At 32.9% G+C, this 22,791-nt stretch overlaps 3 protein-coding genes across 6 annotated transcripts; all 3 read right to left on the bottom strand.

Annotated features, from left to right (window-relative positions):
• Nucleotides 1–28: 28 nt before the first annotated feature.
• Nucleotides 29–742, bottom strand: LOC114375916 (histone H3.2). Its single transcript, XM_028333782.1, has one exon. The coding sequence runs from the start codon at nucleotides 664–666 to the stop codon at nucleotides 256–258; it is 411 nt and encodes a 136-aa protein (XP_028189583.1). The 5' UTR covers nucleotides 667–742; the 3' UTR covers nucleotides 29–255.
• Nucleotides 743–4,749: 4,007 nt separating this feature from the next.
• LOC114373625 lies at nucleotides 4,750–8,852 on the bottom strand. Its single transcript, XM_028331129.1, has 4 exons — nucleotides 8,093–8,852; nucleotides 6,294–6,577; nucleotides 5,580–5,807; nucleotides 4,750–5,470 (listed from the first exon to the last, which is right to left on the bottom strand). Exons 1-4 carry the CDS (start codon nucleotides 8,523–8,525, stop codon nucleotides 4,964–4,966), a joined length of 1,452 nt encoding a protein of 483 aa, XP_028186930.1. The 5' UTR covers nucleotides 8,526–8,852; the 3' UTR covers nucleotides 4,750–4,963.
• Nucleotides 8,853–17,263: 8,411 nt separating this feature from the next.
• On the bottom strand, nucleotides 17,264–22,186 carry LOC114376240 (transcription factor bHLH122-like). Of its 4 annotated transcripts, XM_028334246.1 has the most exons (8): nucleotides 21,887–22,186; nucleotides 21,701–21,754; nucleotides 20,824–21,457; nucleotides 19,558–19,907; nucleotides 19,293–19,469; nucleotides 18,611–18,676; nucleotides 18,428–18,496; nucleotides 17,264–17,776 (listed from the first exon to the last, which is right to left on the bottom strand). In XM_028334246.1, exons 3-8 carry the CDS (start codon nucleotides 21,362–21,364, stop codon nucleotides 17,723–17,725), a joined length of 1,257 nt encoding a protein of 418 aa, XP_028190047.1. In that variant the 5' UTR covers nucleotides 21,365–21,457; nucleotides 21,701–21,754; nucleotides 21,887–22,186; the 3' UTR covers nucleotides 17,264–17,722. The 4 variants fall into 4 exon arrangements, with proteins under 4 accessions (XP_028190047.1, XP_028190046.1, XP_028190044.1 ...); XM_028334245.1 differs by lacking the exon at nucleotides 21,701–21,754; XM_028334243.1 differs by lacking the exon at nucleotides 21,701–21,754 and having other exon boundaries at nucleotides 20,824–21,473.
• Nucleotides 22,187–22,791: the final 605 nt, after the last annotated feature.

Raw genomic sequence — 22,791 nt, forward strand, 5'->3', positions numbered from 1 at the left:
TTCCAGAAAAATCCCAAACATCTATTAATTATGTTATGAAATTAGAATAACGACCAAACACGATGTAATTCTACAGATCCAAGCAGCTTTAAGCTTAAAATGAGAGGGCTCAACATTAATATTTCTCACATTACAGAAACGAGTTTCCAATACAGTCACAATAAAACAAGGACTTTCACCCTAATACTAAGCTGAAGGAATCGATTGCAAAATAATAACCCTTAGAAAACACTACGGCTTTGTAAATCATAAACCCTAAGCTCTCTCGCCCCTAATCCTACGAGCTAGCTGAATGTCCTTGGGCATAATGGTAACCCTCTTAGCATGAATAGCGCAGAGGTTGGTATCCTCAAAGAGCCCAACGAGGTAGGCCTCAGCGGCTTCCTGAAGAGCGGAGACAGCGCTGCTCTGGAAGCGTAGATCGGTCTTGAAGTCTTGAGCGATTTCCCTTACGAGCCTCTGGAAAGGAAGCTTCCTTATGAGAAGCTCCGTGCTCTTCTGGTACTTCCGAATCTCCCTCAGAGCCACTGTCCCCGGCCTGAAACGGTGGGGCTTCTTCACGCCGCCCGTCGCCGGAGCGGACTTGCGTGCTGCCTTGGTGGCGAGCTGCTTCCTTGGAGCTTTTCCTCCGGTGGACTTTCTTGCTGTTTGCTTCGTACGAGCCATTTGGAACACAAAGACTGATTCTCGTTGGAAGAAGAAGAATGCTATGAGCTGAGATTGTAAGAGTGAAAGTGTTATATGTTGTTTGTGTGAGCTGGAGTGTATTTATATAAGGTGGAGATTGAGAAAAAGGTTGAGCGGGAAATTTTTGGAATGTTGTTTTGGTTTGCGAAATTTTGATTCGGCCACAGAAGGACCGTTGATGAGGGTGGGAATCAACGGATGCAGTGTTTCCTCGACTGAAGCCACGGATGGCGATCCATGACACTTACAAAGAACCAATAGGCACAAGCCACGTCTCGTTTGGCACTTGTTATATTTTTTTCCTTTTTATTGTTGGATTCAATTTGATTTTTTTATGGATTCTTTAAAGTTGAGTTTTAGGAAAATAAATAAATTTTTATTTTAATAAATACTGTTCAAAAAAAATATCGTATTGATGAGATGAAGAGTAACATATATATATAGATAACTATATTATAAATTAAAATATATAATTTAAAAAGTCTGATTAATATTGTTTTATATCTAACGACAATCTCAATTAGATATTTTTTTTAGTTTTAGAAATTAAAAAAGTGTCTATCAATTAAATTAATGATTCTTATGATCAAGTAATAGGTTATTAATCTAAAATAGACATTAAGAATATAAGAAGAAGAATAACCACAAAAACAATTGTATTGAAAAGGAGAAATACATGAAATTAGGTATTGTTTCAAACTCCGACAAATGAGGAGATTAGTTACTTATAGCTTAATTACAATTCTCAAAAGAATTAATACAAGTATAAGAATAACAAGCTAAGAATCTAAGAATGATCCACTCTCTTCTCATAAAACAACTGTTCCAATTCATGTTGAAATCCTTCTTCATTCGCGCACCGAGTGTGGCATGAGCCTGAAGTGACTCTCTTGCTTAAGTGTGAGTAATGCCCTGCTTAAGCAAGGTCTTTGTATGTCTTTTGGCTTGGTTAACCTTACTTAAGCTTCCTTGGGTGGGTTTAAGTGAAAGTCTTCAGTAGAATCAATTGTGCTCTCTATCTAAGCTCCCTTAAGTGCTCAAGGGGTCACACTTAAGCGAGCCAGCCTTCATTATTTGACTCTTAATTCCTCTCGTTCAAGCGTCCAAAGAGATTTGTTTGAGCAAGGCATGTCAATAGGCTCTCAAAATCTCTTTTGTCTTGACTTGCTTAAGCGCATAACAAGCTGTGCTTAAGTGAGCATATCACCACTTGTGATTTTTGACTAATTTCCTGCAAAAATCTACAAAACATCAAAAAATCCTAACTAGTTAATATCCTAATATATCTAAAGTGTAATTTTTTATTTAATCCTAACTTTGAGTCAAAACTAAGCTCTATTTATCAAAAAATGTCATATAATCAGCTTAAATTATGTGTAAAAATTAAGCATATTTGACAATTATCGGTTGGATACTTATATGGAAGGACTAGAAATCCAAAATCCAAGGAAGATTAGAATTTGGCTCATTACTGCGGAATTCACAACGGGAAGATTAATTAAGCTTTTAATTAAAAAGATGGATAAGGGAAAAGTTATTCGTTCAAATGGTATCGCATTGAAGTTTGAAACTGTATTGGAGAAAAAGGTTCCATTTAGTTCATCACGCTTTTAATTGAGATTTTGATATCTGAAAAAATGACAGAGGAGTGGACGAAAAGTACATACGATGGTTACTATATTTAAGAGAAGATGCAATATTCAAAATTAGGCTAACTATAGGGTATAAAACTTATGAGTAACACCATAAAATATATGGAAAAATGAGTTTGAACATAGATTAAAAGAAAAAACATGAATTGCAGAAAATTAACTTGGTTTTATGCCAAAAGGGTCTACAACATAAATCACTTACTTATCTTTTACAAAGGTTGATGAAAAGGTATAACCGTATAAGAGTAAAAAGAAAAAAACTTACACATGATTTTTATTGGCTTTATGCTTATGATCAAGTACCATGAGAATTGTTGTGAGAGACTTTGAAGGAAAAATGGTTGTGCAGAGTTTATATCTAGTACAAGGCATTCGAAGGGGATAACTACTGGTGTGAGATCTCCCAGAGACAAGACTAAGGACTTTTCTAGGGGATAGAATTTCATCAAATCTCAGCCTTAAGTCCTTACATGTTTAATATAGTATTAGATGTGTTTATCAAGGGCATACAAAAGATTATCCATATCTGCATGCCTTTTGTGGATGATATATAGTCTCAAGGAAAACAATTAACATTAAGCTCAAACTTTGGAGACAAAGATTAGAAACAAAAGGTTTTTAGCTTAAGCAAGAGTGAGATAAAGTATTGCATTGCAATTTGAGCAAGACACGATAGTATAAGAATGTATAAAACTTGTAATTTTTTATTCAAAATGTTTTTATTTAGAAAAATCATACCAGATGAAAGTTGATCTACATAGACTTATAACTTTATCAATTTATTTATAAACTTTATTATAAAATAGGTTAAGTAAGGAGGCTTTTAGATTAGACCAAACTTAAAATGGATCAAACGAGACTTGAAAAATGACCTACAACAAATAAAAAAAGTGAACTTTGGTTTTATAATTAGGATTTGGATTAGGCTTAGGCTAACTAAATATAGTTTGACTTATTTCTACCATGATTCACGGATAACCCAAAGCACTTTAACAAACTACTTCCCAAATGGCAGTTGTTTGAAACATATTATCAAAGCAGGATGTTGTTTTGATTACTCAACGTATGAATTCACTAGTCAAGTTAGCAAGATTCACGTTAAAAAAATTATTTATTTTAATCTAGAATTGGATTAGTCCACGTGGCATGTCACATTGGACTCACTTATCAAACTGGTAAGAACTTATCGTTTTGCCTAGCCAGTCTAGCGTTGCACGCCATGTGGAATATCAGTCCTTTTTTTTTTTTAAATTGCTTACATGAAACGGATTTCGCTTGTTTAACTAATGAGTTAACCAATCAAAATAATCCTACTTTAATAATATGCTTCAAAATAATTATTTTTGATAAATAGTTTGTAGGTTAATTATTCTGTGGGTCTTTCAATTAGGTCTCCTAACTTTTTTTCTTTAAATTGAGACCCTAAACCTTTTTTAGTTGAATCCTCCCGTCTAATTATTATTATGAAATGTTAATCGTAAACAACTAATAATAAGAGATGGACACAATAAATTGAAACTTCTGAAATATGTTGAAATATGTTGTAAGCACAACTAAATCAATAGTTACAGTTTTTCTTTACAAAGTTTCAACATTTTGCAAAATCAAACAATTATGAGAAGTTTATGAAAAAATACTTGAATGAATTTACATGTAGAGATTGAAACTCTACTAAAATTTCTTAGCATTAACTTAATTGTGTTCAAACACATTCTAGAAGTACGTACCTATTCACTATCTTCACCTCTAATTAAGTATTTAGGATTAATTTCTCATAATCACAATTAAATATGAGAACTTAATTAAAAATAAATAAAAACGTAAGGACCCTTGATAAATGTATGAGACCAACCGATCAACTTAACCTTGTTTATAAAAGTATCATACACTGGTCAATCAGTTCCTATTTTTACCGTTTTCTGAAGACGCTAGTATCAATATTAAAGGAATATTATAAATTACTATGTTGAAGATGCATTAAATATCAGGGTGTGATACATGAATAACATTTTTCAATAACTTGTTTTTACTGTCAATTCCTTAGAAAATACTTTTATGACACTCGTTGGCACTTGTCATGATAATAATGATAAGCCGCTAAAGAAAACATTGGCAGCCTAAGAATATGACAATTAACAACAAGAACCTCAGAAAAAGATATTCTTATTGGCCACTGGCCACTAGCCACTAGCCAGGATACATGATTCTCATTAATGAGTACAGCGTGCTGTTGTATTGTAGGCGCCGTCAGACCAACTTTTTTTTTCATAATTAATTGTTTGTTTTGAAAATTCCTTGGTATTTATGTGGTACCAGTAGTCACTAGTGAGTAGCTGGAGAAGAGAAAATTCCTCGGTTTGGTATTTATGTGGTAGCCAATAGTCACATTCAGATGAAAGACAAACAAAAGTTTCAACGCAATTCTAGAATCTTTATTCTGCTTTTCTGTGAACAGTCTAATGAAGCAAAAACAAGCTCTCAACTCTTACAAAAGACCCGAAGATGGAAGTAATAATATATAATATTCTATATGTACAACAAGAAAACAAGGCTAAAAAAAAGCAACATGGAAAAAAGTTCCTATGATGTTGATATAATACTATACTACTAATCTACTATCATTATCATACCCAGTTGTTGGACACGGAGAAGTTGTTGAATCTGAATGAGAGATCCCCAGCTGTGTCTCTCTCAAGCTGCATTGGCTGAGAACCATCACCTGCATCAGATCCTTCATGGGGCAATGGCTGTATTTGGTTCTCATTTGGATGGCGTGCCAATTGAACTTCTGGTGGTAATGGCAATGGCAACACTGAGGGAGACAAGTTACTCAATCTTGTACTTTCTACACTTGAAGCCAATTTTCTATCCCAAAGGAAGACATGAAGGAGAATAGGAACTTTGGTGTGTCTATGCAAGGACAGTTTCTGGCTCAATGAAACAGTGTCATAACACCTAATGGCTCCTGTTGAAGAAACCATCCATGGGAGGACTCTTTGATTTGAAAGATTAGACACTACCAACAACTTTGAAGCATCTTTTGCTGCTTTATACAGATTGCTTAGTCCTGAACGTGTGGCTGGTACATTTTCTTGGTCATCCTCAATAACTGTTTGGATGAAAATAAAACCCTGTTGATCACATACAAAAAATTATTAGCTTAAAGCCTAAAACCAAACAATGTATCAATCTGTTTTAACTATATAAGTGCTTGCTAGATTGATTCAAAGAGAGAGAGACCTCTTCTGTGCGACTAATGGCAAAGCCAAGTTTTGTGTCATCCTCTTTTAGTTTTATCTCAATTGAGATCTCCCCGCCGATTGGAGCATACCAGAGCCGAACCGCTCTAACAACACCAATGTCTACTCCATGGTAATCCTCAAAGCCATAAAGGCTTGCATTTGCAAGGTTAGATACGTCGGATAATGACCCTGCATTTACAGTGGAAGAAGCCGTCTCTCCGGAGATCTATCACACAAATAGAAGAGACTCCAGTTATCACATGATGCAACAAAACCATTACTAAACTCTCAAACTATGACTGTAATATGGTAACTTTTAAACAGTGCCTCTACTACTGCCAGACAAATAGTATACTCTTAATTCCAATTTCAAAATTTAAACATGATGTCACAGAAATTAATCATGTTTTATAATTAATGGCCTTCCTCTGAAGTGGGAATTTGATTTATTTATTTTTTTGTGTAAGGATAGAGGGTGGGGGAGAACTGGTGTAACAATTCAATTTGGTATCATATAAAATGAACAAAAGTTCATGTGACTCATGAATTAGTACTCTTAAAAAATTTAGTGTGAAAATAAGAGAGGCCTAACATCAGTTTGTGTACATCAAGTACATGTTGGAAAACAACATTGTAGTAGTAAATTTTCATTGTGCCAGCATGCCACAACCGAATGTGTCTCGATGCAATTAGGGAATTGATCATTATTTACCTTGGTAAGTAGGGACTCTGTTTGGACGTTCATAAAGACAATAGGGACCCCTGAAGCTTGAGTTGCATTCAGCCACGTATTTGCTCTGGCTAGTGTGTCCTCCACATCATTGTAGCGAGAAGCTATCCTATCTGAAACTTTGGGAAGAAGTAAGATTGAAAGAAAATTGCTTGAATTGGGAACTGATAACAACTCCTGCATCCTCCTCTCCCATGGATACGAGACATATCCATCCTGTAACCGCGTCCTAGTTAGTGCATTCACCATCCTGCTGGTCCTTGAAGCTGCAAAGTGCAGTTATTGTTTACACATTAGATCAAGACATATACCGTAAAGTGAAAGTTAACAACTGCATTTCTATTGCCGACCAAACAAAATCCAGGAAATTTAAAACAAAAGCCAAAACAAACTAGTATCAATGATATCTAATAAATTGTACTAGAGTAACTAGACTGTTTCTAATTAATGCTAATGATTATTAGTCTTTTTTTTTTGTCCTGACAGGTGTCTTTCAACTTAATGATTCATAGACTAATCTCGTTCATGTTACGTACTCTTGGCCCAACTAAATTTTGCATATAGTGAGAATCGAACACAAATTCTCCCATAAATCATTTTTACTCCTATAAACTTTCATCATTGCGTCAATCCTTTGAGTACTATCAGTCTATCATATACGTATCAAGAATTCAATATCTATTATTCCATATTAATTACTGCCATTAGTAAACATCGAAAACAACTTTTTTACCATCCTTTTCTTTAAACTAACTCTAGATGTGAAAAATCCTGGTTTTTAAATGATGTATAACGAAAAGTGCACCATGATAATGGAAATTAGGGGAGTTGAATGTCGACATCATTGACAGAAGGAAGACTTGAGGATCACGCAACTTGATGCCTAAATCTAGCAAAAGTTGTAGCTTTCAGATGAGAAGTTAATGCCTCAAATATCTTTTGATGGATATTAATTCCACCCAACGTATAGTGCCAAATATCAGTTAACGTAAAATCCAAAAGGCTTAGATCTGTGTAATAAAAGCGGGAAGAGGTGCCACTCACGTTAGTACGAAGTTGTAAACACTAATAACTATTTAACCATAAAAAGAACAACAAAAGCAATGGTATCGTTCAGTGAAATCACAAAGACGACGCGGGGACTCAAATCACCTATTTTCTCTTATGGTTTCCTTATTTGTCTCTAAATGAAAAAAGAATTTAGCCAAAAAAATCTAACAACCAGAACCGATTTTCTTACAATAATAACTTGTCATTTTTCAATACATTATCTTTTGGTGGGTGCTTACTTTATGTATTTGCTTCAGATTAGGGAAGATGGATGCACTATAAGACACTTGTCTCAGGTGATAATTTGATCTGTATAATTTTTTGGTTTGATAGGCACTATAGTTGGAAGTCCGTTTGTGTTTTATGACTATGTTTTTATTCGCACTACTTGTGCTTTTAATATAATTCATTATAGCCGACAGAAAAAATGAAGAAGTTAGTTTTACAGAAGGGTGCGTTGAACTCGTTTTAAATAATTAAATTACTCTAAACAATTGAAGCCCGAAACCTAGCTGGGGTAACAAACAACTTAGGATTAACCGAACTCAATCATTCGAGAATGCTGGAAGGGATAGAGAGAAGGGTTCCTGTATCAAATGAATGATATTTCAGAGAGATAATAAATTAGTTGAAATCTTTTTTATATTCCATAGCAGAAAAAATGTATTTTTTTTTTCATATTGAGATCGGAAGTAAAAAAAAATAAACGAAAACGGAACAAGAGTACCTACCTTGGAGTTGGAAACACTTGGTTTCAGTTCGGTCCAAGAACCCAACAACGTAGTTAGGATCAGTGATGGAGCGGAGAACATAGTGCTTCTTCCCGGAAGAATCGTTGGGAACGATACAAGCCTGCAACTCGGCGAACTCATGGGGTCCTCGGCGAACCCGAACGAGGATAGAGGTCTCTTTCTTCTTGTAAGAGTCTTGCAGGATTCTGCTGACGCCACTCTTGCCGTTTTTGAAAGGCGATTGGAAGCGGATAAGCGCGTTCGGAGAGTTTCCGATTCGAAGCTCTTCGACGATGTCGCCGGTTTGAAGCATGTCTCCGGTCCACTCGTCGGCTTTGGAACTTCCCTTGAGACACTCTATGGATAACACTTTGGGGTCTCCTCGTGTGGATGATGAGTCTGAACTGCTCTGTGATAACCGGTCCATGGTCATGTTTGTAACACTTTGAATTATTCACTTCATGAGCTTGGTTAATTATATTAATTGTTCCGCAGACACACTGGTGATCCAAATTATTGTCGGCTTAGGCGCGCCTTGAACCGTCACAAAAAATGTTTCTAAATGATCCTTAATTTTGACTCCTAAAGATGTGTGATTTTGTTGCTACCGGAACACATATAGGATCACAATTGGCACAAATCAGTTTGGGAGGAAGGAAGAAGAATATATTGTTTGTGTTTTAGCAGAGAGGGTTTCAGATATTGGTGTTGTGTGTGGTGTTTGATTAACTGTATGGTACGTAAGGTTTTGTCATTTGTGGAAATTAGCCAAATGTTGAATAAGAGATGGAAAATTACAGAAAAGTTGAATAGTATAAAAAATTGTTTTTTTTAATGACTGAAATGTTGAAGAGAGTTACGTCAATATGCCAGGCTAGATGGATTCGGTCGGTAAGAAACTGCAGAAAATAGAAAGATATTGGTACTCTTGCCATTAACGAGCCAAAAAGTCTAGCCATTTTGGATATAAGTCATAAGCTCTTTTGAGACCTTCTATATTAGATATATACTCTATATTTTCAGTAGATAAGTTCTCAAAAGAGCTTATAGCTTATATCTAAACAAGCACATCCGGGTTAGTACGAGTTCTGGGATTTATTTATTTTTATTTCCGCTTAATCATTTTAATTTTAAGAGTTTAGTTAAGTTTAAATGTTGTCAATAGGAGTGATTATTAACCTAAATCTTATTTTGGATTGATAGGAATGGACGGAGGAAAGAGATAAAGAAAAAAAGGTAAAAATATAAAGAGAGAAAGTGACAAATTTAACAAATAAGGAAGAGAAACGGGAATAAATGAGGTGAAAGTGACAGAAAAAAAAAGTGAATGAGAATGATTATAGTTTTCTTTTTATAGGTATGATTTTTTAAAAAATATTGTTAAAGTTAAAAAACTTTTATATATTATAATTTGTGATTGAATATTTTTTCTATAAAAATTTAAATATAAGTATTGAATGATTTATAATAATTTATATACGTAGTTGAATTAATTAAATTACTTTTTGATATAATTTGTAATTGAATATATATATATATATATATATATATATATATATATATATATAAAATATGATTTTCTAGTATCGACATTAATCCTGTATTATTTATTTTGTAATTTATAATAGGTTGTGTCTCTTAATTTTACTAATTCCACAGGAAGACACAAGTGGTTGCTCAAGTTACTAACTTCACACGAATCATTTTATCTAAATATTTTATGGGTGTTTTTGTTTTCCCATTTCAGTGGCATTAAACGGATTTTTTTTCACTTTTAAAGACAAATTAACGTAGAAGGAAAGGGGATGTTGGGTTAGCATTCCATTGACTCCAACTCAAAAACAAACATGCACTAACTTAATTGACTTCACCAATTGATGGAAGTTACCACCAACAAAAGGTGCAACACTTGTTAGCAGCTAGCAAAGGACACCACTCATGCTAGCTTGTTCTTCATGAAATCTCCTGAATAAAGATTTAGTACTATATCCTTATTGAATTTTGGATTGTATAATGAAAATTTCCTTCAAGGTTATATAGTCAATGTTATGCACAAATGCATTGAACCTCAAACTTTAACCTAATGTTAGTTTCTACTGTAGTGGTGACCAATCCTAACTGATGACTCTCAAATCTCAATTATCTTAAATGTAATGTATGAACCAAATGACATGAACACACATATATCAAATTGACAATATCTAGATCAATATATTAGTGTGAATTAATTAAGGCCAAGAATCAATAACAATTCACCAATTCTGGATATTGTTGTGATAAGCTGGATTCAAGAAATAAGAATAGTACTGTGTTGAACAATAATTTTCAACGACGATGAATTTATAAATACTTAAGTCCAATATCATGTCTCATTTAAGTCTTGCAAATGCGTGATTGTGAAATCAAATCATGGACTACAGGCAAGTAATATTGGTAAACTCCACGCTTTCTAATGCTTCAACTACTTAAATGAGCCCGCTCTTCACAGAGTACAAGACTCAAGTGTTGTTTTATATAAGTACTGTTTTTTTTCCCAATAAAAACAGTAATTAAAAAAACACAATAAAATATAAGACGAGTTATTATACTATTATATCTATTATGTTTTTATTAAAAAGATAATACTGAAATACTAACGCAACAACACTTATTTTTTTACATACAAAAAAAAAATCCAACATCAGAAAGGCTTTTTGCCAGCTAGTTTTCGACAAACAATATTTTTTTGCTAAAAAAAATGTAGAATCATCAATAATCTAGAAGGGCAAGAATGTTAGGCTTTCTGTTGAAAATAGCTCAGTTGGTGGGTTTCAAACCCACGTTTTTACTTTTTAGGATTTTTCTTTGTGCACCTATCACAATTGCTGGTACACCCAGCACAATAACACAATTTCAATTTTATCCTTCCTTGAAGCTGATATGAATTACGAATTCGTAAACCCATTACGAATTATTTTAAAATTAATGGTCTATGCAGGAATTGAACACATTGATTTTTGTGTTATTAGCACAACATTCTAATTAATTGAGCTAATAGTTAGGTTAATTATATTATAAAATAATTAATGTCACTATATATAACACTAAAATTTCTAATGTATATTTAATGTATATATAAATTTAGATAATAAATTTTATGATAATTAATTTTAATCTAATAATTAATTTGTTTACATATATAAATTGTAAATAAAGAAAGTGATAATTCACTCACCAGTTAAAGTTATGATTAAGCATACCAAACATCAAATAAGTGCATTGTTTTTTTTTTTATTATGACAGATATTAAATCACTACTAAATTCTCGAAGTCAATCATGAAGCATGCTTGTCAAGAAAATTAGCAAGCCCCAAAATGAATTGTGTTTTGGAAGTCAAAATAAATCTAAATAAAACAACTCTCGATCATAGAAAAATTCATGTGAAAGCCGTCATCACCCCATATAGTGATAAAGTAAACCTACCTTGCCAATTCATCTTTCTAAAGAGCTACTCAAGCAGTTATCTCCAAACAAATTTCCGAGAATAGCTTGAACATTCGTTAAATGATATCAGCAAGCATTAAGATCACCAACAAAACTATTTAACTACTGCAAAATTGGGCTCATTGGCATTAATTAGAATTAGAATATGTCACATACAAGATAGACCAATAGAGTCACAACTTTTTAATTTAAGTTTTGTACTTGTACGCCAAAAGGTTTTGGCATTGGAAGCTATGTCAGGAATTGAAGCTTTATATCAATAAATAAAGGCTTATCCCAGTGCGCAAAGCAACATGCAGTTGTTCTATGGCTCTAGCTTCTAGTGCAAAGTTGTGGCTATGTTATATGCAGTGGCGGAGCCAGAAAAATTATAAAGCCTGGGCAAAAATTTAAAGAAACCGCAAGTTTGAATGGTTATATGCAAGGATAGCATAAGAAATAGGAATTAATCGTAAATAGTACAAGAATTTGGTCCTACGTCTATAGGGTAAAACCAATTTAAATTAAACTCAGAAAAAGGCCTCTTGCAACTCTTAGAATTCAATGAATCACTTTGGTTAAACTTTCTTAACAAAATAATTATTCATTGTAATTTTTTTATGTTTGATTAAACTTTTTTAAGAAAAAGTCGAAGCAAAAAATAAGCAGTTGCAAGCATATATGAACAATAAAGGAGAGGAGTTAAATGAAATTTTTGTCCTAGGTAAAAATTCAAAATGACAAGCTTTGCCCCTCCTTTTAAACACATAAATCTTGGTTCCTTTCCTCTAACATAACGAAGAGCTCCCTCTGGTGCTTGGTTCCTTTCTAAATTCTAGCGAGATTGAATATGTTCCAACGAGAGATAGAGTTTGAAATTGATTTTTATTGTGACAAAATATTGATGTTGTTTGAGTTATGTGGGGTTCGTTAATTTGATGACTATTTTTGGCCAAGAGATGTTTTGTTGATAAGGATATTGCATGCGAAAAAAAAGCAGGGGCTTTGTTTTATTGTTTGTGGCTTGCATCAGTTTGATGACAATAGTGAAGGGGTTGAAATGTTTTGGTGATTTATACTGGGACATTCTTAGTGTACACGGGATTTTTTGCTCACAGTCTGCGGCTATGAAATAGGGGTGCGGCTTTTACCAAATGAATTTGGGCCAGAGCCTGGGCAATTGCCCAGGGTAGCCGGGCCTTGAAACCGCCCATGGTTATATGAGTATCTTTATGTTAATATCAATATTTTTTTATTATCGAAAAATTATCTTTAATGAAGTATTAAAAAATAATCTTTAAATAAACTATTTTTATTGAGTGTCAAAATATAATCTTTTGAATAATTATATAATGATAGAAGAAACAAAAATTTAAAAAACATCAAGGCATAGAAAGTATCAAGACACCAAAAGATATCAATGATGGAGATTGAAAATGCAAATCATCAAGGATAAAGATCGAAGATAAAGCCATCAACGATGAAGATGATGATTGAAAATTATTTGAAAAGTTACATGTAGTTAAGAATTATTGTCTATAAATACTAATTTGTACTATTGTAATAATGGTTAGAACATGTAACACTTTCATATCCTCCAGAGGCCAAGCGACGCTCATAAATCCACAAAACGTTTACGAATTGACAGATTAGAATAATATTTTCAACCAACATTTCAATTCCAGATTTTATTTTCCTCCAAACCCTTTTACTTTTTTTTAATTTTTATTTCTTCTCGAAACCTTATTTTTTTAATCTTTGTTTCTTCTCAAAACTTTTATTATTTCAATCCCTAATTCTTATTATTATCGAAATTACTATCAAAATTATATCAAAATCTCTATTAGAACTATAATCAAAATACTATTAGAATCATCATTGGAATCATTATTATCAAAACTCATCACTCATTTGTTTATAATTTGTTCTAATGATTGATCTTTGATATTAATAAAAGTTTAACCCATAGACTCATGATGAAGGACCTACAAAGAGGATAAAATGTCTCTAAAGGAATAATTGTCCTCTTATAACTATGAGATTATGTTTGTTAACGAAAATAAATATAAATTTCATGATTAACACTTTAACAATAAATCTTGGGCTGAAATCTTAAACTCAAGATCTGGTTTTTTTAATAGATCTAGTTTAACTTTATTTCACAAATAAAAATTTTAATTATTAATATTTTCAATTTTTATATCAATTACTTCACAATTAAAATATTTATAATTAATTACTTAATTTTAATTTAATAATAATTCATAAAATATATTTAAGTGAAATTTATTGAAGAATCATAAAAAGTACCTCAAGATCTCGTTTTAGGATCTATCAAATAGAGCAAAATAAAAGAAAAATCATCCCAAAATGAAATTTATTATTAAAGATGCTCTCGCCACCTTTCCTAGAGATTTTATTAGCATGACATTTTATATGCCAACAATCACGTAAACTTACAGAAGGATATTTGAGCAACTTTCTCGCTCCACTCTAGGTCGTCTTTTTATCCAATTTATTTTAATATATATATTTTTTATCGTACATAATCTATCTAGTACCTTTTTTCTTTGTTACACATTCAGTATCCAGATTCTAGAAGTCACTTTTGAGTGTGAACCTTGACTAATATTCTGAGACCAACTGGGTGGCCTCACTATAAAATATAAATTCCTCTTAGCGGCTAACACTTATTTATTTTTTATACAAAAATTTTAAATTTAAGATTTTATTTAAGAGAAAACAAACTCCATAATATTTAGACTAATAGTAATGGACATTGGTATATCTAACCAATTTCTTTAAAGCTTTGATTGATCATTTACAGTCTTTAAATAATAAAAATATTTTAAAAATTTCTCCAAAAGTACGTAGATTGGTCAATTTAACTTATAATAATGTTAAATTAAATCAAAACTGTTAAAGGCCCTCTTGAGTCTTGAGTCGATTTCTAGTTATTTTGGATGCTTCATATATACAATGTTGTTTCATCATTTTATTTTTATTACTTTTATTCATATTTCTGTCAATATTTGATAAAATCTTTAACTGCGAACTGCAAAGGAAGGTTGGCTGGCAAGGAAAAACTAGGATATTTTATTGGTTATACAATTCAGTGTGTGAAAAGATATTGACAAATACTACTTCGTTATGAATTATTTTGGGGAAATTGCTTCTTGCACTTCCAATGTTGCTCTCTATATCTTTTAAGCTTTGGAAACATCTACTTCAGGATGTAAAATTATATTTCAGAATAGCCTTTTATAAATGTAAATTTTTACATTTCGAAAAGGTTAGAAATAAGTGTAGGAAGTAATATTAGAGGCGCAGAAAATAATTGCCTTGTTTTGGTCCCCTTTTTAGAAAGTTAGGCCCAACATAGGAAAATAAGCCTATGTGTATGTCCAATAAGTAGGATCACACACAAAAAGCAGCTTCAAGAATACAAGAGAAACCACTGTGCAGGTGCTAAACACATGCGGAGACTAGGGTGAAAGACCTAGGAAAACAGAAAATACTGTAATATAAATAGATCCTATACGGTTTAAGATACTCTCATTAACCTTTATCTCCCATTCATATCTTGCATTAATTTCCACCGACTTGTACATCAAAATCCCGTAGATATACACCACTAGCATAGTTTGCTTTACATGTATTTGAGAATATTCTATTCAGATGTTCCATATATGTGGACTGGTATTGAACAAGAATATTAAAAAAAAAATACTTTTTCATGTATTAAATACTATAATTTCAATTTTTCATGCATCAGGCTATTTTTTTTAAAAAAAATTTCTTAACATGTAATATCAAAATATCAATTAATCGATCCCTAAGCTATTTGTGACTTACAGAACTATGCATTTTATGTGAATCTGGATAATGAATGGCATTTCCGTACCATTTTCCCTCAGCACATGTATACATTATTTTTACTATATTTTTTCATACTTTTTAAATAATAATAAAATTACATATTTCAATGCACTCTTTTGCTAAACACGAAAGAGATCATTAACCAAGACAAAAGACACATATACCAAAAAGACTGACCTCTTCAAAAAAAAAAAATTCTGAAGGGAAGTGAGAATCAGCCCCACTAATCTCTTCAGTTTAAGGAGAAAAATGATGAGAAAAGGAACGAATTGTCTTACCAAAATACTATTATTTATTTTTATTTTATGTCATTATATCATAAAGATAAGAAAAACCTTTAATGCAATTATATTTTTTATTCTCCCGTTCAGACAATTAAATAAGTAGAGGAATGGTTTGACTTTTGTGTATCTTTATTTTCATTTTAGATGATTTAGAAATCTACGTTCTTTTTTCTTTTTTGGAAATATCTACTCTCTTCTTTCTTTTTCTTTTTTTTTTATACTTCTAATTGTTTCTCCTCTACTGTATTTGTTTTCACCACAAAACAAAAGGTTGAAAGAGACGAATAATAATGGACGTAGCTATAGCTGCTGCTAGCAGGTCCCCACAGAGACGAAAAGTTGATAAAGTCCATCCAGCAGCAGATTGCATTGTAGTGTCCCTTCCTCACTCCGTGAGCCTCGCTTGCTGCCAATGCCATTTGTTTTTCTCCTTTCTATTTCTAGCAACGCTGTTTATTTGGCAGCCCACCATTTTAACCTAACTCAAACCTAGCTGATATTTTAATTCATTCATGTATTTTGCACACTAACCCACCCAACTAATAAAGATAAACATGTTTTAAAATAAATTATCATTAAAAATAGCATGTTTCAATTTAAATGAAAAATAACTTTGACGTAATAGTGTAAGATGTTATTGTGTTCATACAATTTATTTAGAGAAATAATTTGTGTTTGATTCTTTCTATATGTAAATTTTTTTGAGCAAATGTTAGTCACATCACAGTGTGTTGAACAACTCCCACGATCTATGATCCACGACAGAAAAATTAAATATCTTATAAAGCAGTTTACTTAACTTAATCATGAAATGTAACCCAATCTTATAAAGCACAGCCTTACTATTTTCAGGACATGCCAATCTTGGGGACCCTAATTTCTAGGCTAGTGATTATCTAATTGATAGTTTGTGAAGTGTCCTGTGAATAGTGTGAGTACTCTTTGTTCTCCTGTTCATTGTTGACAACTAACTATAAATGCTGCGTGTACCTTCAAAAACAATCCCACACATTTACTTAACGTTTAGGGCAACATTTGCTTTGTGACATCATTTATGACATAGTCTTCACTAAAATGGATTTGGACCCACACAATTGGCCCATTACGGATAGTGACTCATCCATCCATTGCCTACAGCTGTGTCATATCTATCTGCTCTTTCTCTCTCAAAAGTAGATTAGCTCCCAAAGGCCGAAACCCATTTACCTTTTTATGGCCATGTATACCAAACCAAATTATTTTCTTCAAAATGTTCATTATTATTGTGATGGCGATGAAGGGAGAGAGGATGAGGTGGTGGCGAAAGGAGTAAATGATTAAAGACAAAGAAGATGGAAAAACAAATTAGTTTTAGTCTTTTAGAGATTAGGCAGACAAAGAATCCTCGTCATGTTGAATTGCAAAACCCAAATAGTCGAATCCAAATTGGTGATAGATTGATAGCTAGCATCCCTCAAAGGGTACGGATCGAGTAGCCACCACCAAATTGGCTTTATGGGACACTCTTAAGATTCTTGAAAAAAAATGAGGGCAAAAAAATAAAAATAAAAAGTAAAACACACTACTCATACAAGTGTATATATAACCAACAAATTCGGTCCCCCATGTTTCCCATGTCATTGAATGTGAAACCAAACCCAATAACCCATACATAACATCCTTTTTTAAAACGTTATTGTTGAACATTGAAGAAGCAAAAATGAAAATTTCCATTTTCCACCTCACCCCATCCTCCATCCCCGAAAATGGGGGCCCCTAAAGATTAAAGGCAAATAGACTTGTAATATATCAGAAAATTTTGTACACCATGCTTTGAATATGTGGCATCAAATTTTGATTTTGATGATATATAAAGTCAACTTTTATAAGCTGATTTTCCCACAACCACTCCCAAACAACCGCTGAAGATGTGGCTACATAATTATCGGAAAGGTGCACTAGTTTCTAGACCAAATTATTACTAAGCTGTACACGTAATGACGCGGGTATCCTCCTCCTTTTGCGTTATTGCTGCTTCTTGTGTGAACACGTACACTTTGCCCGATTGTCCGAAAGAGTCTAACCAATTATATACAAACATATGTAGTAAGAAAATGAGTCTAACCAAGTACTACTATAATTCACTATTAGGAAAAGAAAATTTTTAATGCCAGTAGTTAAACAACTAAAATATTTTTTTTCACTTGAAAATGTAAATTTGCGTTGTTCATATATATATATATATATATATATATATATATATATATATATATATATATATATATATATATATATATATATTACTTTTTTATGATTTTTATAATAAATATTTTTTTCTAATTTTTTAATCAATAATAATCTAAGGACAATGATTAACAAAACTTAGATTCATTTATAAAATATTTTTTATATTTAGAGTTTCACCTTACTAATCTATACTCATGTATAATTCAATGTTTTATAAATTACTAATGAGAAACTTCAATTTTAAATAGAGAACAAGGTATCGAAGAAGAAAAAAAGATACAAAGTATTTAAGAAAAAGATAACAAAGTAATTAAGAAACTGTATCTAAGTTTTGCAAAAATAAAAAGTTTTCAAAGTAATAAATGATCTTTCTGTTATGTTTTCTAACAAAATCTTTTTTGTTTTTGGCTCTTTAACTTGTGCACCTGGTCTGATGTAGTATAAGACAGAGGAGTGAGAGAGAGAGGTGAGTTTGTAACATACCTGAACTTGGTTTTGAAGGTCTTTAATGTACTCAACAGCCAAGTCCAACATGTCAGCTGTGTTTGTTTGCTGCAAAGAGAGGAAAACAACGTTGGTGTCAAGGCCTCCTCCACAATTTTTCACACATAATTAAAAGGTGACGTATGTGTGTGCTAGTGTGCAACAAGTCAAAAACTTCATTACCTTATCCATGTTGGGAACGAGATCTTGTAGCTTCCTCATTCGCTCACTAATTTTAGTTCTTCTAACCTGAAGGGAAGTTGACACAAAGATATAACTATTAAACAAACAAGTTTCACTTTAGATGCCAACAAATTTGCAATTTGCCCAATTATGTCCAGGCATGGATTAAATACTCAACAGTGTAAAATATTTGGTCCTTTCCAAGTCATAAAAAATGATTAAGAAAAATTCCGCTGCCTATTTTAGAATCAAGAAGAAACCAAGTACAAGTGAAAAAAGAAAAGGAAATAATTTCAGTAACAGGACAATGTCATGTTACAAGAGAGAAACTATTGATGGAACCTAGACAAATTATGGTGGGTCCTATTATAATGTCTTGTATCTTTCTTTCTCATAACATGACAAAACTTAGGTGTGTATTTGAATTCAACTTATTTTACAGAAATAATCACTCAGATAGTACTAGTTTTCAAAAAATAAGAAATAATATCTCCAAAAACAATCCCAATCAAAAATGCACAATATGAGAGAACAAAGTATACCCTCTCTCGCCTCCCGAAGATATAAGGTGAGTTTGATGGTTAAGTGAGAAGGAAAGAGGAGAAAGGTCACGGGTTCTATCTCCTACGTTAATAAAATTAATATTCTAACAAACTAATACTTGTCCGATAAAAAAAAATACCCTCTCTGCAATGCTTCTTGGGTGAGTGGCACAGCCCCGTTTGGCACGAATTTTGCAAGGAACAGAATCTGAGAGCTGCAGAAACTTCTCAATGGCTGCCATTTCTGCAGAAGTATTTGGCAAACTCAATTGATGAGCCAAAGCAGAAGAAGAAGGTTGTTGGCCTCCAGTTTCATTCTGAACAATGCAACAAAACCATGTCACTGACATTGCAGTTCAAAATTACACACCAAATAATATTTACCTTGGTCCAGTGGTACTCTACCTGACTTTCAGGTGCATTTAAACCACCAGAAAATGGTTTCACATCTTCATCTCTAAATCTCTTCAGACCTGTCACGTTGTCAGACATGATTGCAGAATCATTCCACGGACCAACGGGGAAACCTGCAGGGATAAACTCATTGCCCTGGCTTTCAGCAAACCCTTCATTTTCTGCATTATTGTTCTGTGTATTGCTCTTGTTTCCAACTTCAGCCCTTGATGACATTAGTCCTGAAGAGAAGTTTGGTGCATTATTCTTCATCCTTGTTGCTGGTGAAAAGTTTGCTTCCTCGCTGGTGTTATTAGCAGCAGCTCCCATAGTTCCCATGCCCCTTACAACAGCAGCATAGCCTGCCAATCAAGCTTGCATAGCGTCATTATAACACAACCTATTCATTGAGTAAGAAAAATGAAGATTCGCATAAATATGAAGCCCAAACCACGAAATTCTCAGCACTGTTCCCATTTTTTTTTCCCGACAAATATTAATTGTTAGTTTTGTTAGCATGAAGATCAAATCTGCAACCTTTCTCACTTTCCTTTCTTTCTTAACCACCCAATTAACCTTATCCACTGTTCCCATGTTTAGCTCAACCAACCAACCTCTTCTTTTAATATGATAGGATTCCCACCAAATTCTACCAAGAACATAGTCATATTGTAGTAGGATTTGACTCCTTTAAAGAAATTCAATTTATAGAATGAAATAAGAAGTTATAATTAATAGAAAATCAATAGATAAAATATGAGTTAGAGAAATATGGAGATTCATTATGTTCTTACATACAAAAAATAAATCACATAGTTTATTATACACTTGCATGCAATCTTTTTTACATTTTTAACGGTGGATTTTTTAATAGCTATAATTCCTTGGTGTCCTCTGTAACGAAAATCCATGAATTTAGAAATGTCAAATTGTGATATATATTTTTTTTCTTCTGTCCTTTTAACAAATTCCTTAGTTGCATCTCTAACAGCAAAATGTCTCTAGGATACTAGTAACAAATTTGAAGATATTTTGTTTATGCTACCTGAACAGACAAGAATTAATGTTGTTATTTTTCCGAGAAGATTATATTTTTCCTTTGCGTGTGCGTGTGGGGATTTAAAAAAGAAAAAAAGAAAGAAAATACAAGAAAATCGAGATGGAAACAATAAAATCTCTCTCTGAAGAAAAAAAGTGTTAAATTTTTAATGGAAAGAAAAAAAGGTGAAATTAAAAAAAATTGCCAAAAAAAAGGAAAGGAAAAGAAATTAGACATACCAGTAATATCAATGTTAATGTTTGAAAACAATCCAGCAGGTGAGCTACCATGTCTGATAAGATTAGAACTACTTCCATGACCAGTCTTCATCTGGTTTGGCAAAGGTGGTCGTCCAGTGCTTTGGTAAAAATTCTGAGTACCAGAAGAGCCATAATTATACATATTATTACTTTGTTGTTGTTGTTGCTGCTGCTGCTGTTGTTGTTGGAGAACAAGTGGTTCATTATTCATGGATGTAACATCCGGAGGTTGCTGATTAACCTCTTCCTTAACCGCAACAACAGTTGGGGGATTCTGAGTAGTAGCAAGTGAATCCTCTGCATCAGCATCACCCCCACCAAGACTATTCACAAAGCGTGTCAACATTCGCTCTGTTTCGGGGCTAGAGGGTCGATTGAAAACGTGCTCGTAGAACTCATGGTCAATGATGCTCGAAAAATACGAACTTGGCGCCGATCGGTAACGTGTCAACCCTGAATTCATCTGCTGCTGGTGGTGATCCAAAAACATGGGAGGGTGCTGCTGAAGATCTGACTCCATTGAAAAAAAAAAATGAAACTTTTTTTTCTTTCTTTTTTCTCCTCAGATTATCTTCTTAACACTCGCATCAGATCACACCAACTTCTCGGAATCCTGAAGAAAGAAAATTCTTTTGTCCAAGCTTTCAGCTTAACAATTCCAGATATCTAAAAAATGAAATAAGCATACCCCAAATCTAGATGATTAATAATTTAACTTGCAACTGTGAATTGGGTTGCCTCGGAATCAGGAAGAGATCGAATTAATAGGCTAGGAAGGGAAAAAAAACATAACAAAAGAAGTAAAAAAGAAAAACATGAGTTGTTGTAGTAGTTTCTAACTTGCTATCGCACTCACACATACATAACATCGAAACTCATAGATACTAACGGCAACCCATTTTTTCTGTTCCTGAAAGTGAATCAATCACTCAGCTCAACGGGACAAGACAAGCAACAAAAACATGTGAAGAGGATAAGCAAAGGATGTGAAGTACTAAATTGTAACAGAACAGAAAAAAAAAGAAAAGGAAAAAAAAAGTACCTTCTCTTGGGGTGTGTGTGTGTGTGTTTTTCGTTTGGTTTGGGTTTGGATTTAAGGTTGTGTGGAGTGGTGGAGAAGATGGGTGAAGGAAGGTTCAAGAGAAAAGATGAAAAATGATTATAAAATAGCATTCCATTTAGTTTGTGAAGAGGTGCAGCCAATGAGAAGTGAACAGAGCCATAAATCCAGCTCTCAGATTTGGTGTTTTGAGTTTTACTAGAATGCCCTCAATTTTGGGAAGGAACCACCAAATGGGAGATGAACGTGGCAGAGGGGGGCTTCCGAAGGGAGAAAGAACACAAGTTAATCCTATATTTAGAAGTAAAGGTAGGTTTTGATAAAATGGGAAGTATACGAGGTGAAATGACTTTAATGCCAGCCTCACTCACTCTTCCACCGCTGCATCATCATCATCATCATCAAATTCAATTGCCCTAAAAAAAATGAAATCATTAAACTATCATTTCATTTTCCAGCCCTATAATTTCCAAACATAACAGGGATGGTTGTCTAATTTGCCTTGTTTTAGTAATAAACAAATTATGGTAATTCAATTCTTAATTCCGTCTTTTGTCTTTTATACTAATAATTCAAATTTAAAACTAATATCCCTTATTCTTCAAACATTATCTTCAAGATTATAATAATTTCTTCCTCGTCTCCCTCAGGTTGAAATCAGCATTTTCTTTTAATAGAATGTTTGTGAGTTTGGATAGCATTATCATACACTCGGATCAGAGTGCAGCAGTTTTGTTCTAGAATTTGCACAAGTTAGATCTGGCTAAATCTTTTGTTTTTAAGGATAAAACTTAAATTCTATATTTAGTTTAAGGTCATGTTTATGTTTCTATTCAAATACTCTGAAGCATATTAATTTAAATAATTAAGGCACTTAAATATATTTT

This window comes from Glycine soja, chromosome 11, assembly GCF_004193775.1.
Source record: "Glycine soja cultivar W05 chromosome 11, ASM419377v2, whole genome shotgun sequence".
Taxonomy (NCBI): domain Eukaryota; kingdom Viridiplantae; phylum Streptophyta; class Magnoliopsida; order Fabales; family Fabaceae; genus Glycine; species Glycine soja.